The sequence below is a fragment of the Tupaia chinensis genome, unplaced genomic scaffold (genome assembly GCF_000334495.1).
Source record: "Tupaia chinensis unplaced genomic scaffold, TupChi_1.0 Scaffold145870_1, whole genome shotgun sequence".
Taxonomy (NCBI): Eukaryota; Metazoa; Chordata; class Mammalia; order Scandentia; family Tupaiidae; genus Tupaia; species Tupaia belangeri.
The window spans coordinates 2797513-2812432 of record NW_006205727.1 but is presented as its reverse complement, the minus strand read 5'-3'; the positions used below and the strand labels follow the sequence as shown (position 1 = coordinate 2812432).

General features: G+C 36.7%; 1 protein-coding gene across 1 annotated transcript in view; it reads left to right on the top strand.

The window, feature by feature from the left end:
• The window catches only part of DBX2 (developing brain homeobox 2), a 47722-nt gene that overhangs the window by 21650 nt on the left and 11152 nt on the right, over positions 1 to 14920 (top strand). Inside the window, exon 3 of the mRNA XM_027768325.1 lies at positions 6758 to 6945. Within this exon, the coding sequence (XP_027624126.1) occupies positions 6758 to 6945 (188 nt within the window). The remainder of the gene's footprint in view (positions 1 to 6757; positions 6946 to 14920) is intronic.

Below are 14920 nucleotides of genomic sequence, written 5' to 3'. Positions count from 1 at the left end.
GTAGGCCTCACTGGCCTCTATAAATAGTAGTGCCTGTATTCAAAGTTAAGACATGTTTTCTGGAGGTTGGGGCAACAGGGAGAGGCAATGGCTTCCATGGTATTATCCAATGTTGCTTTTCTCTGTCTCTCCCCACCCTCCTCCCTATAATATGCACACATAGCACAGCTCCAATTATATTGCCTTCACTAGGCCCATTACACAGGGTTTCTTTGGAGGCCAGCAGTTGGAGCATCTCAGGATCCAAGGAATCATACTTTTGGAGAACTTTTCCTGGTTCTTTCTGGTATTTTAATGTCTCTCTCCAGCTTCCCTACCTTTTTCCCTGCCTGCTCATAACTTTGACAAGTGTTTGTATGTTAAAGAGTACTGATTTGCCTAACTCTGCTTTGACATGTGACCTCAATTGTACAATTTAACTTTCCAAAGCATCCTTTTTTTTTTGTTTTTTCCTATGGAAATGGGATGTTAATACTTAACTCTAGGGATTGTTGTACAGATTAAATGACCTGATGATGCAGTTGGCACATGCATCAGCATATGTTAGGTCCCAAATATATATGGAAGTTGGAATATAAAATAATAGTGATCTGCCCAAATTGATAGACCCTGGCACACCTTGAGGATCTTAATACCTCTTTGGCTATGGTCAGTAGGTACTTGTCTGATTGTATCATGGCTGTCTGAACATTCTTGGGCTTCTCCTTATCAACTGTGATCATCTTAAGGATGGATTGGATTCATCTTTGGTTGGTACTCAGCAGAAACTCAATAACTCTGCCAGGTTATTCTTTAAAAGGTTGTAGCTGGGACCAGCAGGTGGCTTGGTGGCCTGTGGCTCAAGTTCCAGACTCAGTGGCTTGAAAAATCATCCCAGGCATGTGTGAGTTTGTGCCCAGAATCCCAGAAGGAGAATGGAGGAGAAGGGATTGTGGTGTGACCATCCCCCTGGTGGATTACTTCTCTCTCTTTCTCTTTCTCTCTCTCACAAGTGCAAAAACCTTAAAAAAAAAAAAAAAGATTCCAAGAGGAGAATGGAGGAGAAGGGATTAAGGCATGGCCATCTTCCATGGGGGAGGGGTTGATTTCTCACCTTCTCTCTCTCTCTCTCCAGTGAGTGCATGCATCCTATGATAAAAACCTAAAACAACAACAATGACACAGAGTTGCACCTATGGTTGTTTTTCCTCAGAAAATAGAACCAAATTGAATAGAACCAATAGAGAAAATGTAGACAGTGAGTTATTTTTCCATAATTCTACTACAGTCTCTCTTAGTGTTTATTTTTGCTTTTTCGATCTTTTTTCTGCATATGTACTTAGTTGTAAATATAGGATATACTTTATGATCATGCTTTTAAAAAATATTAACTTACTTTCCTTGCTGCTGCCTGATCTTCACAGTCTTCACTTTTAATTGTTCATTTAAAAAATTTTAAAGTAGACAATTCACTTATATATTTCTTTACTGCCAATATTTAGTATTTTCTTCCTAATTTTTATTTATTTAATTTTTAACTTTTTTATTATTTTAATTGATATTTAATCACAATATATCTTTGCAATGTACAACATCACTTTTTCAGCATGAATATGGTGCATGTCAATCAAGACAAAGACATTACCATATACATTATCATTAACAATAACTTTTCATTTTGTGTCAATTATATGTATTTTTTTTTATTTTTTTCCCGTTCCCCTCCCTCCCTCCCTCTATGATCTACCCATATTACCCCTATCCTTACTATCTCTATCTTTCTAATTTTTAATACTTATGAGTATAATAATGGATATAAATAGACTATAATAATAGATGTAAGTGTAGATTTTTATGGCACATATTTGTTGTGAGACTTAAATGACATTATGAACTTCAGTGGCTTGACACAGAGTAAGTGTAACAGTGCAGAATATGTGTATTATCATCATGTCGTTCCTTGCTGAAGTATCTTCTATTGCCCTTCACTACCAACTGAATATTTCAAACCCTTGCAGTTCTCTATGATTTGGCTCAATTCCACTCTGTGCCAGAGGCCCAAATGTCTTCAAGAGCATGGCAGGTAAAAAGTCATATACATTTATAAATTAAAAATGATGGAATCAAAGTCTCAAACAAGAAGGGCATGCTGAAAATTGAGGACTCATTTATCAGGCTAAGTAGGAGATGCTATATAGTCCAGAGTCGTACACTAAACCAGGATAGGCTGCAGAAGATTGTAGTCAGAGACAGGAGCCCTAGTTGTGTTTATAATTGTTTCTTTCTTACTATTTTTAAAATTTAATTATTTTTCTTTCTTCCCTGAGAGAGAAAGAGAGAGAGAGAAATAGGCACCTCAACAGGGTTTCACTCTGCAATCTATTCACAATTTCAGCCTGCCCCAGATCATGGGCATGTGTACACCTGACATGTTCAGGGAGTTCTCTGAACACAAACCCAGAACCTTCCCACACGGGACAGTCTTATAGAGCATTACATTATCATTGTGCCACTGTCTGGCTCTTTTTCTTCCTATTTTCAACCAGTCACATGTGATTGATAAAGCAACGTGTGGCAGAGGGAAGGACCAATAATTAGAATTAAGAAGGTCTTGGTGCCAACTGATCTCTATGTCCTTTATGTAGCTTTGAACCTTAAGTGTTCTGAATACTTCTTCATCTGTAGTTAGGGTATATGTAGCACATGAGTCTTACAATGATCAAATGAAATTCAATAGAGGGGGAGTAACAGATTTATGGGATCCCTAATGTGAGCTAAGCACTGAAATTTTCATATGCTACTTCATCAAGTCCTCAGAGCAGTCTTATAAGATCAGCTGAATGAGATGGAATAACCTGCTACAAGCCACTCATGGTAAGTGCTAAGACCCAAGGCCAGTTCTTGTGTTCTCCAAAGTTCTTTTCCTGGAGCTTTCTGGAGCAATGTGATTTCAGCAGAAGAACCTATACTCTGAAATAATGCATAAGGGTCAATTCCAAGACCTCCATACCAAGGGATGTTCAGAGAAGAAAAGCATTTTTAAAATGATGTGAATGTATTGAGACATTCTGAATATTTTTGTAATTGACCAGTATTTTATAAAACTGCTTAAATATCTGATAAAGAATAGTGAATCTAGCTGTCAAAACCTGACTTCAAAATATGATCTTGGCATGAAACAGGCGAAAAGAATTGATGTTATAGGTGGAGAAATAACCAAGATCCCATGTGAGGATGAAAAGAAGGGAAATTAGAAAGTAAATCTTAGTGAAGAATCAGGCTTGAATACATCCCAGGGCTATAATGTTTTTAAAATGCAGAGCTATAGAGCTGGAAAGAAAGAAGAGAGGTAGAGAGATCAGTAGGTTTTGTGTTTGTGTGTGTGTGTGTGTGTGTGTGTGTGTGTGTGTGTGTGGTATGGAGATAAACTGGAAAGAAATATAACCCAGGGCTGAGAAACTAGCCAGAGATGTTTGTAATCTTTTAGACAAATAGGAAAGGAAGCAATCTGTTACAGAAGTAGAATCGAAAGATTTATGTTCATGTTCCTTCTAAAATACAAATCAGATCATGTCAGTATTATGTATAGTTTAGAACATTTGTTTTTGAATCAATTTTCCTAGGTTTGAAATTCTAGCTATGTGGCCTTGGATAATGTTACTTAACCTTCCTAAACTTCACCTGATTTCTGTGAAATATGGAGAATAGTGGTGGCATTTATGGCACATATTTGTTATGAGGCTTAAATGACATTATGAACTTCAGTGGCTTGACACAGAGTAAGTGTAACAGTGCAGAATATGTGTATTATCATCATGTCGTTCCTTGCTGAAATATCTTCTATTGCTCTTCACTACCAACTGAATAATGTTTCAAACCCTTGCAGTTCTCTATGATTTGGCTCAATTCCACTCTGTGCCAGAGGCCCAAATGTCTTCAAGAGCATGGCAGGTAAAAAGTCAAGCTAAATGAAGCTGTGGCCAGCTAGGGGCCCGTGCTCCTTCCCTACTAAGTATTTGCTTTGTGGGAAGGTGAGCTGAGCTGGGTTACTTTAAAAAAATGTCAGCAACCTGGACTTCACACGTTACCTCTCAATTATTAAACTTGGACAACCAAACCATAATTCTTAAGCCACAACCTGAGACTAAACAAAGCCACCTGGATATGATTACCAGCTTGCACCCCCTGCTTCATGCCTTTCCCAGTTTGCAGATGACTTATGTTTCCTTAGATGACTTTCTTCCTCTGTGTCTCAGTGCTTTCAGACATGTTAGTCATTGTGCCTGGATTGGCCTTGGTTCTTTGTTGCTTTAAGACTTGACTCAATCTGACTCTTTTTTTCCACACTCATCATTTCCTTTGTGATGGCAAAGCACTTTGCACATTTTTCTATTCTAGTGCTTAAGACATTTATTTACTGAATAATTTTTTTAAAGAATTATTTTTATTTAACTTTATTTATTTTATTTAGACCAGAGGGGGTCAGAAAGAGAGAGACAGAGATACAGAGAGAGAGAGAAAGAATGTGAGAAAGCAAGCCTTCAGATCCAAGACTCAAACCATTGTCGGCCATGTGGGAGTCCAGTGCCCTTAACCACCATGCCACCTGCCAGCTCCTCAGATAATGATTTAAGTGCCAAAATGTAAAGCAGCTACTATGGTACACTGGAGCCTCTCTGCTTGGTTCTTATGCAGTGGAGTGAGAGTTCATGTGTCAGTCTTTCCATGGGAAGGTGAACTTTTTAAGGCAGGGAACATGTGTTATCTGTCTGGTTTCTCAGCAGTTACACCAGAGAGATGGATACCCAGTGTATTTGATTTTTATTGATGCTGTTACAAATCACCATAAACTTAGTGTCTTAAAACAACACACACTTACTATCTTACACTTACGGAGATCAGAACCCCGCAATGAATCTCACTGGGCAAAAATCAGATCAGAGAAGAATCAATTTCATTGCCTTTTCCAACTTTCAAAGCTGCCAGCATTCCTTGGCTTGTGGCCACTTTTCTTTTTCCATTTTCAAAGCAAGAAGTGTAGCATATTCAAATCTCTCTTTAAGAGCTCTTATTTTGCTACCACTTCCACTAATTAAAGATTATTGTGATTACATTGGGCCCACCTGGATAATCTAAGATTTGCTCCTTATCTCAAGGTCAGTTGATTGACAGCCTTAATTCTATTTGCAGCCTTAATTTCTCTTGTCATGTAATGTAACAGATTCTGGGGATTAGAACATGGACATCTTTGGAGGGCCATTATTCTTTCTGCCACACTTGAGAAGCAGAATGAGTGAGTGAATGAATAAATGAATGTAAACTCTCAAAGGGTGGGAACCAGTATTGTGCCAGCCACAAAAAAAAGAGAAAAAATAGTAAATGTTTCTAACTTCAAGGATTTGAAGATCAATGAATTGGGGGAAGTGATTTAGAGGCCTCCAACTCTTTTCAGTTCTCAGATTAAATATCTCTGATTTTTACAAGCTTTCTGTGACATCTCAGATTTATGTAGGACCCCTTGTTTTTGCTCCCAAAGTACTCTTTCTAGGAATAATTCATTACACTTGGAATGCTAGTTCGGTAAATGCTCTCTCATTAAATTTTACATGTAGTAAGGATAAAAAGTTATATGTGTTATATTTCTCAGTGTGGAACATTGATTGAGTAGAGTGCCTGAAATATGGTTAGTATTAAAAATGTGTGAAAAAAATGAATGAATGAATAAACAAATGAAGAATTAGAGAAAACAAAATGTTTAAACCTTTTCTGACTTGTTCTGCACTGGGACTTTGAAACGTGTAGGGCCATGAACTTTCTACTGTGCATCCCAAATTAGGAGGATAAGATTATGTACCCCTCTGAATGGAGAGCAAAGAACATTTTTTTTTTTTTGAGAGGTTTTTGTTACAGGGCACGTGCGCTCGCCAGAGAGACAGACAGAGACAGAGAGACAGAAAGCGAGAAATCACCCCCAAGGGGGGATGGCCACGCCGCAATCCCTTCTCCTCCATTCTCCTCTCAGGATCTTGCGCATGCACACACGCGCGCCTGGCGTGAGTTTAAGCACTGGGTCCAGGACTTGAACCATGGTCGACTACATGGGAGTTCAGCGACATAGCCATTATGCTAACTGCTGGTCCCAGCAAAGAACATTTCTAAGATTTTCAGAGGAGTCCATAACCAGGAGCCAGTAAGTGGCATGGTAGTTAAGGTACTGGAATCCCACAGGGCTGATGGTGATTCAAGTCCCGGACCTGGTGGCTTGAAAATCACACCTGGATGTGTGTATATGCTTGCCCAAAATCCCAAGAGGAGAATGGAGGAGAAGGACTATAGCGTGGACATTCCCCTTGGAGAATGATTTCTCACTCTGTCTCACTCTGCCTCTCTCCTGTGAGCTTACATGCCCTAGGACAAAAGCCTAAAAAAACAAAAGTAAAAACAAATAAAGGCATCCATATTAAAAAGAGATGAAGAATTACTACTCTGTAATGTTAAATGTTGAAGTTGGTAAATACGTTTATATCTTCAGATTTGTTTATTACACAACATATACATACTTGTAAAAACTATACTGTACCCTATAAAGATATATAATGATTATATGTAAATCATAAATTATAATATGAACAGAATCACTGCTCTAAGTGTGGAGAGTCCCGAGGTGAGATCATTTAACCATGGTAAAAAGCAGAAAGATTCTATACTGTCTTGGAAAAGTCAGACTTACTTCTCTCCATAGCTAACTGGTTTTTTGAATCTCTTCCCTCGCCTCTAGGAGAAGAGAGTGTACTTCCTCTTCTGACACAAGACTCTAATTCCAAAGCTCGGAGAGGCATTTTAAGAAGAGCTGTCTTTTCTGAGGACCAGAGAAAGGCTCTGGAGAAAATGTTTCAGAAGCAGAAATATATTAGCAAAACAGACCGAAAGAAACTTGCCATCAATTTGGGACTAAAGGAATCACAGGTACTAAGGGGCTGGAAGATGTCTACTGCTCCTGACTTCTGAAGTAATTCAGTGAAATCCATTAGTTTGTGAGATATATATATATTTTGTACTAAGCATGGTGCTGGACTCCAATGTGTCTTTGAAATGCTTTGCATCATTTTTTAGTGGGTGGAAATATATGTTGCAATTGCTGTTTGGAAACGGGTCATTTGATGAAAGGTCTAGGCTTTTATCATTGGTCTGAATAATTGTTTCCAAATGAAGAGAAATGCTAAAGACGTGGAATTTATATCATAAACGGTTTGCTCTATATTTAGAGAAGCAGACTAAATAATTCCTTAGAAAAGCAAGAACCAATTTCCCTGTCTTTCTCTTCATTTCAATCCAAAATCAAAGCATGAACAAGTGGTTCATGAATATTTCTTACTGGGCTTCATTATTTTTCACATTTGGTTTATGTCAAGTAGAGTTAAGTAATTTCACATTGGCAACAGGTATACACCTTTTTTCTACATTGATCTTTTGTGTAATTATGAATGAGGCATTCTGCCCTTTTAGGAGTATAGACTACTTCATTTATATACTTCAAAATAACCTACTGATTAAGATACATTTTTTCACCCTAGGAACTTCATACTCAGTGGAAGCAGGTGAAAGGTAGATGACATAAGACTATATACTAATTCAGGGGCCGTCACCTGGAAGACTAGATATATTGTCCAGTAAGAAAGCTAGATAAGCATTCTCAAAGTTGTGCATCTATTTAGAGCCTTGAGCTAATCTCCAACTCTGGTAAGGACAGCCTGGACCAAATACTGACCAAAGTTTAGTGATGAAACTATCTGAAACTTGGAACTTTTGGGCCTGAGTGAGAACCATGTGGGGACTCATTACGACCTGAATGCATCTCATTGTTATGGGTAAGAAGCCTCATAGAGGAAAAAAAATATGCAGGTTCAGGATATTGGGGAGGCTCTGATTCAGTGAAAAGCTGAAGTAACCATTAAGAAGTTAGAAAGTAGCTAGGTTCGATCTCAAAATGCTCTAAGAAAGTGAGAAAAGTTCTGGTAATACGTATTGTGTTCCTAAAAAGAAACTCTTGAAAAGAGAATGCAGCAGTCATATATTTAAAAAAAAAATGATGGGGCAATACCATACTCTCTATACTCCAAGAAAACCGCTATTTTCCTATTTATATGCTATTGGGTTGTCAGAAAAGTCATGATGCATTTTTGCATAGGAAACAGAAAAATATATCATGACTTCTCTGACAACCCAGTATTTTCTGGCTTTTGTCCATAGGCGTATAGTGTCATGAAGTTATATTGTTTTAAAAATGTAGGTGCCTCAGAAATAAATACTTATTTTATTGAATTAAATGAAACATCTCAGAAGTAGTTTATTATTTCCTTATTTGCATGTAATCATTTAATTACATGATTAATATATAACTTTTTTATGGTTAATTCAAATAAAAGAAAAAATCATATAGTATAGACTCAAATCCAACTCATCAATTTCTACTGTCATTTATAAATGGCTCTTGTTTGAATTCATTGAACCCTCATAATATTATTTTAAAAATAAATTTTGGGGCCAGCAGATGGCAGAGTGGATAAGGCGCTGGACTCCCACATGGCCAACCATAGTTCGAGTTCTGGATCTGGAGGTTGAAACTCATGCTGGGCATGTGTGCATGGGTACCCAAAATCCCAGGAGAATGAAGGAGAAGGGATTGTGTCATGGCCATTATCCTGGGGGATGATTTCTCGCTTTCTCTCTCACTATCTCGCTCTGTCTCTCCAGAGAGCACATGTGCCATATAGCAAAAATTTCTTTAAAAAATATTAAATCAAAATAAATTTGTTTATCTATTGTGTGTGCACAAATAGTAACACAAACATTCTCATATTTACATTTGATATTTGATATTACTTAATGCTTACAAAAATCCTATGAAGTGGTTCCTTTTATTACTCCTATAGTGAGATAATTGTGCGATTTTTCATGTTGCTATCAGCAATAGTTTATTGCTATTATATTGTACCATTACATGCTATACCCCACTTATCCATTCTAATCATGGATATGTGTATTGTCCCTAATTTTGGCTAAATAGACAATGTTGCTAACAATGTGTATTGTTTTGCATTTTGCTTTAAATTTTTTCCCGTGCAAATGTTAAGGGATATATCCCTCCATGTCAGTGCATGCACATATACTTCTTGCTTTTTTGTATCTCATACCAGACCATTGCATGAGTATATCATAATTCATTTAGTCATGCTTGAGTTTAAGTTACTTTTTAAACATTAATTAATTTTTTAAACATATTTACATTAATCACTCTGTATCATTATAGCATGCCAAGTGAATTTTCACTATGAATATCTTTATGCACTGATGTTTTTGTAATATAGGGAACTAAGAGTGTGATTCATTTTTATTTTTAATCATGAGAGATTAAAACTTCCTTTCCAGATTTAATATTGTATCAGATTAGATACCAAATTATATCAAATATTCACTCTTATTAACAAATAGTTTGTTTTGCACCACTTATCACTTTTTAAAATGTAGGCAACTTCATTAGCAATACTACTTGTTATTTTTAATTTTCATTTTCTTAATTACCAGAATTAGAGAGGCTTTTAGTCATTTTACTGGCCTCTTGAAGTCGGCATCATCCTTTTAAAAATCATATTGTCAATTCTTCCCAACTTCTGTGTGGCAGAAGTGAGTGTGCGGAGAGCCTTGGAATTTGTGCACTCTAATTGTTCACTCCAGGTGCGAGTCCCTCTTGTTTCCAACTTCTGCCCCACCATCCTTCCCAGCTCCTGCATGGCAGAAACAAGTGTGTGGACCGAGGCCAGAGACTGCATTGTGTGCATTGCATTCCACATGACCTACAATTTCTTTTTCGTTTAAAACTCTGCAGCTCAGCCCTAGGTACATCTGTTCTCTAGAATCTGGGAGGCATCTAGAACACCCAGTCCCAGAAACGAAAAGTGCAGGTTACAGCGTGAGCATCAGGGAGATAGGGTTATAAAGAGATCATGGATCACATCCTTCTGCAAACCTTGAAACACTCAAAATTTACTCTTAAGAAATTAGGAAGAAACATATAATCCATCATATGACCAGAAACCACTGCAGAGGCACAAAAAAATATGAAAAACTAAGAAAATATTTCTTCTCCAGGGGAAAATAGCAATTTCTCATCATCCACAGACAGCACAATGGAACTCGTGGAAATGTCAGATAAACAATTCAGAATATTCATAGTGGCAAAACTTAACAAGTTGTAAGAGAAAAGAAACAGTGAACACCAGTAGACGCAAGAGAAAAGAGACAACAGGCTACAGGAGATGGGAAGTCCTTCCATGATTCGAAAGAAGAAATAGACACTATAAAAAAGAATCAAATGGGCTGTCAGAGATGAAGGCTATAATACAGGAAATCAAACCCCTCCTTGAAAGTATTAAAAGCAGATTAGATCATGCAGAAGACTGAGTTTCAGATGTAGAAGACAAAACCTCTGACCTAGAAAAAAACACCAAAAAGATTGAAAAAAATAGCCAAAAAATATGAGGATAATATATAAAAATTACTAAATTCCATTAATGTCTAAACATCTGAATAATTGGTATCCTGGAAGGTGAAGAAACTAAGGGCATTGAAAATCTATTCCATGAAATCCTGGAAGAAAACTTTCTAAACCTAGAGAAAGATTCAGACATCCAGCCCCAAGAAATACAAATGACCTCAAATAGAATCATCTCCATGGAAAAACATAGACAGATTGGCCAAAACCAAAGACAAAGAAAAGATACTATAATCAGAAAGAGAAAAATGTCAAGTTACTTGCAAAGGCTATCCCATCAGGCTAACACCACACCTCTTGTCAGAAACAGTGCAAGCAAGGGAAGAATGGGGAACTATATTCAAAGTGTTAAATGAAAAACAACCAAAATTACTATACCCAGTAAGATTGTCCTTCATATGGGAAGAAAAGATAAAAACATTCTCAGATAAACAAAACCTGAAAGAATTTGCCAACTTCAGACCAGCTCCTCAAGAAATTTTAAAGGGAGTGCTATACCAAGAAAACTAAAGACAGACAGACAGAAAAAAAGAGAATAAAAAGCAACCAAGAAAATAGCCAGCTTAACAGTAGATACAAGTCTGGAAATATCAATAATAACATTGAATGTTAATGATTTAAATTCTCCAATCAAGAGACACAGACAGGCTGAATGGATAAAAATCCAGAAACTCTCCATATGTTGCCTACAAGAAACCTACCTTATGGATAAAGACATACATAGACTAAAAGCGAAGGGCTGGAAAAAGGTATTCCATGCAAATGGAAACCATAAAAGAGCAGGAGTTGCGATACTGATTTCAGACAAAATAGGCTTTAAGGCAAAAACTGTAAGAAGAGACAAAGAAAGGCATTATATAATAGTAAAAGGGCTAATTCATCGAGAAGATATAGTGCTTACTAATATCTATACACCCAATTTAGGAGCACCCAAATATGGAAGGAAAGACTGCTAGATGTAAAATGAGAGATAAACTGCAACACGCTAATTGTTAGAGACCTCAAGACTATCAATAACACAAAAAATAAGCAAAGAGATTCAGGACCTAAATGATAACATAAATCAGATGGACTTGATAGACATCTATAGAACTTTGCTCCCCAAACCCACAAACTACACATTTTTCTCACACCTGCAATCTTTCTCAAAGATTGACCACCTGATAGGGCACAAAACAAGCCTTTACAGATTCGAAGACATAGAAACTATATCCAGCAGGACCAACAGTTAGTGTATGGCTATGTCACTGGACTCCCACGTAGTCGACTGTGGTTCGAGTCCCGGACCCGGTGGCTGAAACACATGCCAGGCATGTGTGTGTGTGTGTGCCCAAGATCCCGAGAGGAGAATGGAGGAGAAAGGATTGTGGCTTGGCCATCCCCTCTGGAGGTGATTTCTCACTTTCTGACTCTCTGTCTTTCTGTCTCTCCTGACCTGTTTGCTTTCTGTCTCTCAGGCAAGCACACGCGCCCTTAAGCAAAAACCTCCCCAAAGGAAAAAAAAAAAAAAAAGAAACTATATCCAACATCTTCTCTGACCATGATGGAATTAAACTTGATATCAATTTCAGGAATAACCCTCAAAAAATACACAGATACATGGAAACTAAATAACCTACTCCTGAATGACCTCACAAGTACCAAAGAGATGAAGACTGAAATAAAAAGATTCATGGAAATAAATGATAATTAGCGCATGAATTTTCATAATCTATGGGACACTGCAAAAGCAGTTATACGAAGGAAATTCATAGTAATTAGTGTGCATAAGAAAAAGACGAAAAGGTGGCAAATGGACTGCCTAACATCATGCCTCAGGGAACTGGAAAAACAACAACAAAAATTTAAAAAAATGCCAGAAGAGAAGAAATAATAAAGATTTGAGCAGAAATGAGTATAATAGAAAATAAACAAACTATACAGAAAACAAATGAAAGCAAATCTTGTTCTTTGAAAAGTTAAACAAGATTGACACACCATTAGCTAGATAAATTAAGAAGAGAGAACGGAGCCAGTTAAATCAAATTTACAGTGAAGCAGGCAATATTAAAACAGACATAATAGAAACACAAAACATCATTAGAGGATACTATGAATATGTGTATGCCAAAAAACAAGAAAACCTGGATGAGATGGACAAATTCCTGGACATATATATTCTACCAGGATTGATTCAGGAGGACACAGAAAGCTTGAATAGACCCATAACAAGGAATTAATTTGAATCAGTAATAAATAACTTCCCAACAAAGAAAACTCCAAGTACTGATGACTTCTCTTATGAATTCTACAAACTTTTAAAGAAGAGGTGACCTCCATTCTTCTCAAATTATTTCTTTTTTCTTTTTTGAGTGTAAATTATTTATTTATTTATTTATTTATTTATTTATTTTTATTTACATTTTTAATCCCTTTAGCAAATAAATATTTTTGTATTCATTTAAGGAATTTTAAAAATCAAGGAAATTGGTGAAAAGAGGAATAAAAGGGAAATGGAGACAGAATAAAATAGAAAGACAATGGATAGAACGGATCCAAATGGTAGATATTTGAAGGGGGAAAATGTCCATCACCCTCATTCCCAAAACAGATAAGGATATGACAAGAAAGGAAACTGTGACCAATATCTCTAATGAATATAGGTGCAAAAATTCTCAAAAAGATACTAGTAAATCGTATCCAACAGCATATAAAAAGATTATTTATCATGACGAAGTAGGCTTTATTCCAGAGATACAAGGGTGGTTCAACATATGCAAAGCCAAAAACTTAATACACTATATTAACAGAAAGATAAAAACCATATGATCATTTCAATCAATGCAGGAAAAGCATTTGACAAAATACAATATCCCTTCATGATTAAGACTCTCAGCAAAATCAGCACAGAAGGATCATTTCTCAGCATAATAAAAGCTGTCTATGCAAAGCCTATAGCTAATGTTATACTGAGTGGGGAAACACTGAAAGCTTTTCCACTAAAAACTGGTATAAGACACTTTCTCTACTCCTTTTCAATATAGTGCTGGAAGTCCTAGCCAGTGTGATCAGACACAGAATAAAATAAAATGCATTCAAATAGGCAAAGAAAAGGTGAAATTATCTCTATTTGCAGATGACATGATTGTGTACATAGAAGATCCAAAGGTATCCATGAATAAACTTCTGGAAGTAACAAATGAATACAGTAAAGTGGCAGGATAAAAAATCAACTTGCAAAAATCTGTAGCATTTCTGTATAAAAATCACAAGCAGACAGAAGCAGAACTAAATAAAGAAATCTCATTTACTATAGCTACAAAAAGTGTAAGATACCTAGGAATAAATCTAAACAAGGAAGTTAAAGACCTCTACAAGAAAATCTATGAAAATCTTAACAAATAAATGGAAATGACACCAAAAAGTGGAAGGACATCCCTTGTTTCTGGATTGGGAGAATTAATATAATAAAAATGGCAATTCTACCCAAATTAATCTGCATATTTAATGCAATCCCTATAAAATTACAAGAGACATTCTTCATAGATATAGAAAAGACAATTATAGAATTTTCTGGAATCATAAAAGATCCTGTATTGCCAAAGCAAACCTGCACAAGAACAGTGGAGTAGGCGGCGTCTCACTTCCTGACCCCAAAATATATTACAAAGCTGTGATAATCAAAACAACATAATATTGGCACAAAAACAGATACATGGACCGATGGAACAGAATAGAGACCCCAGAAATAATCCCCAAAACATATAGCCAACTGGTTTTTGATGAAGGTATCAGTCAACCCACTGGGAAAAGGAAAACCTCTTTAGCTAATGGTTGGAGAAACTGGATATCCACCTGCAGAAAAATGAATCTGAGCTCCTACCTCTCACCATTAACAAAAAATCAACTCAAAGTGGATCAAAGATCCAAACCAAAGACTTCAAGCTATAAAACTACTGGTGAAAAACACTGGGAAACCTCTGAGGGACACTGGTGTAGGCAAAGACTTCTTAAGTAAGAACACCAAAGCACAGACAATAATCCCAAAAATAGACAAGTGGGATTACATCAGATTAAGAAGTTTCTGCACAGCAAAGGACACAGTAATTAGTGTTAATTGACAGCCCTCAGAATGGGATAATATTTTTGTGAACTACTACTCAGTTAAAGGACTGATAACCAGAATATACAGGCAACTCAAGCAGCTTACCTGAAAGAAAAAAATGACTAACCCAATTTAAAAATGGGAAAAAGGAACCAGCAGTTGGCATAATGGCTATGTCGCTGGACTCCCATGTAGTCAACCGTGGTTCGAGTCCTGGACCCAGTGGCTTAAACTCACACCAGATGTGTGTGTGTGTGTGCCCAAGATGCCGAGAAGAAAATGGAGGAGAAGGAATTGTGGTGTGG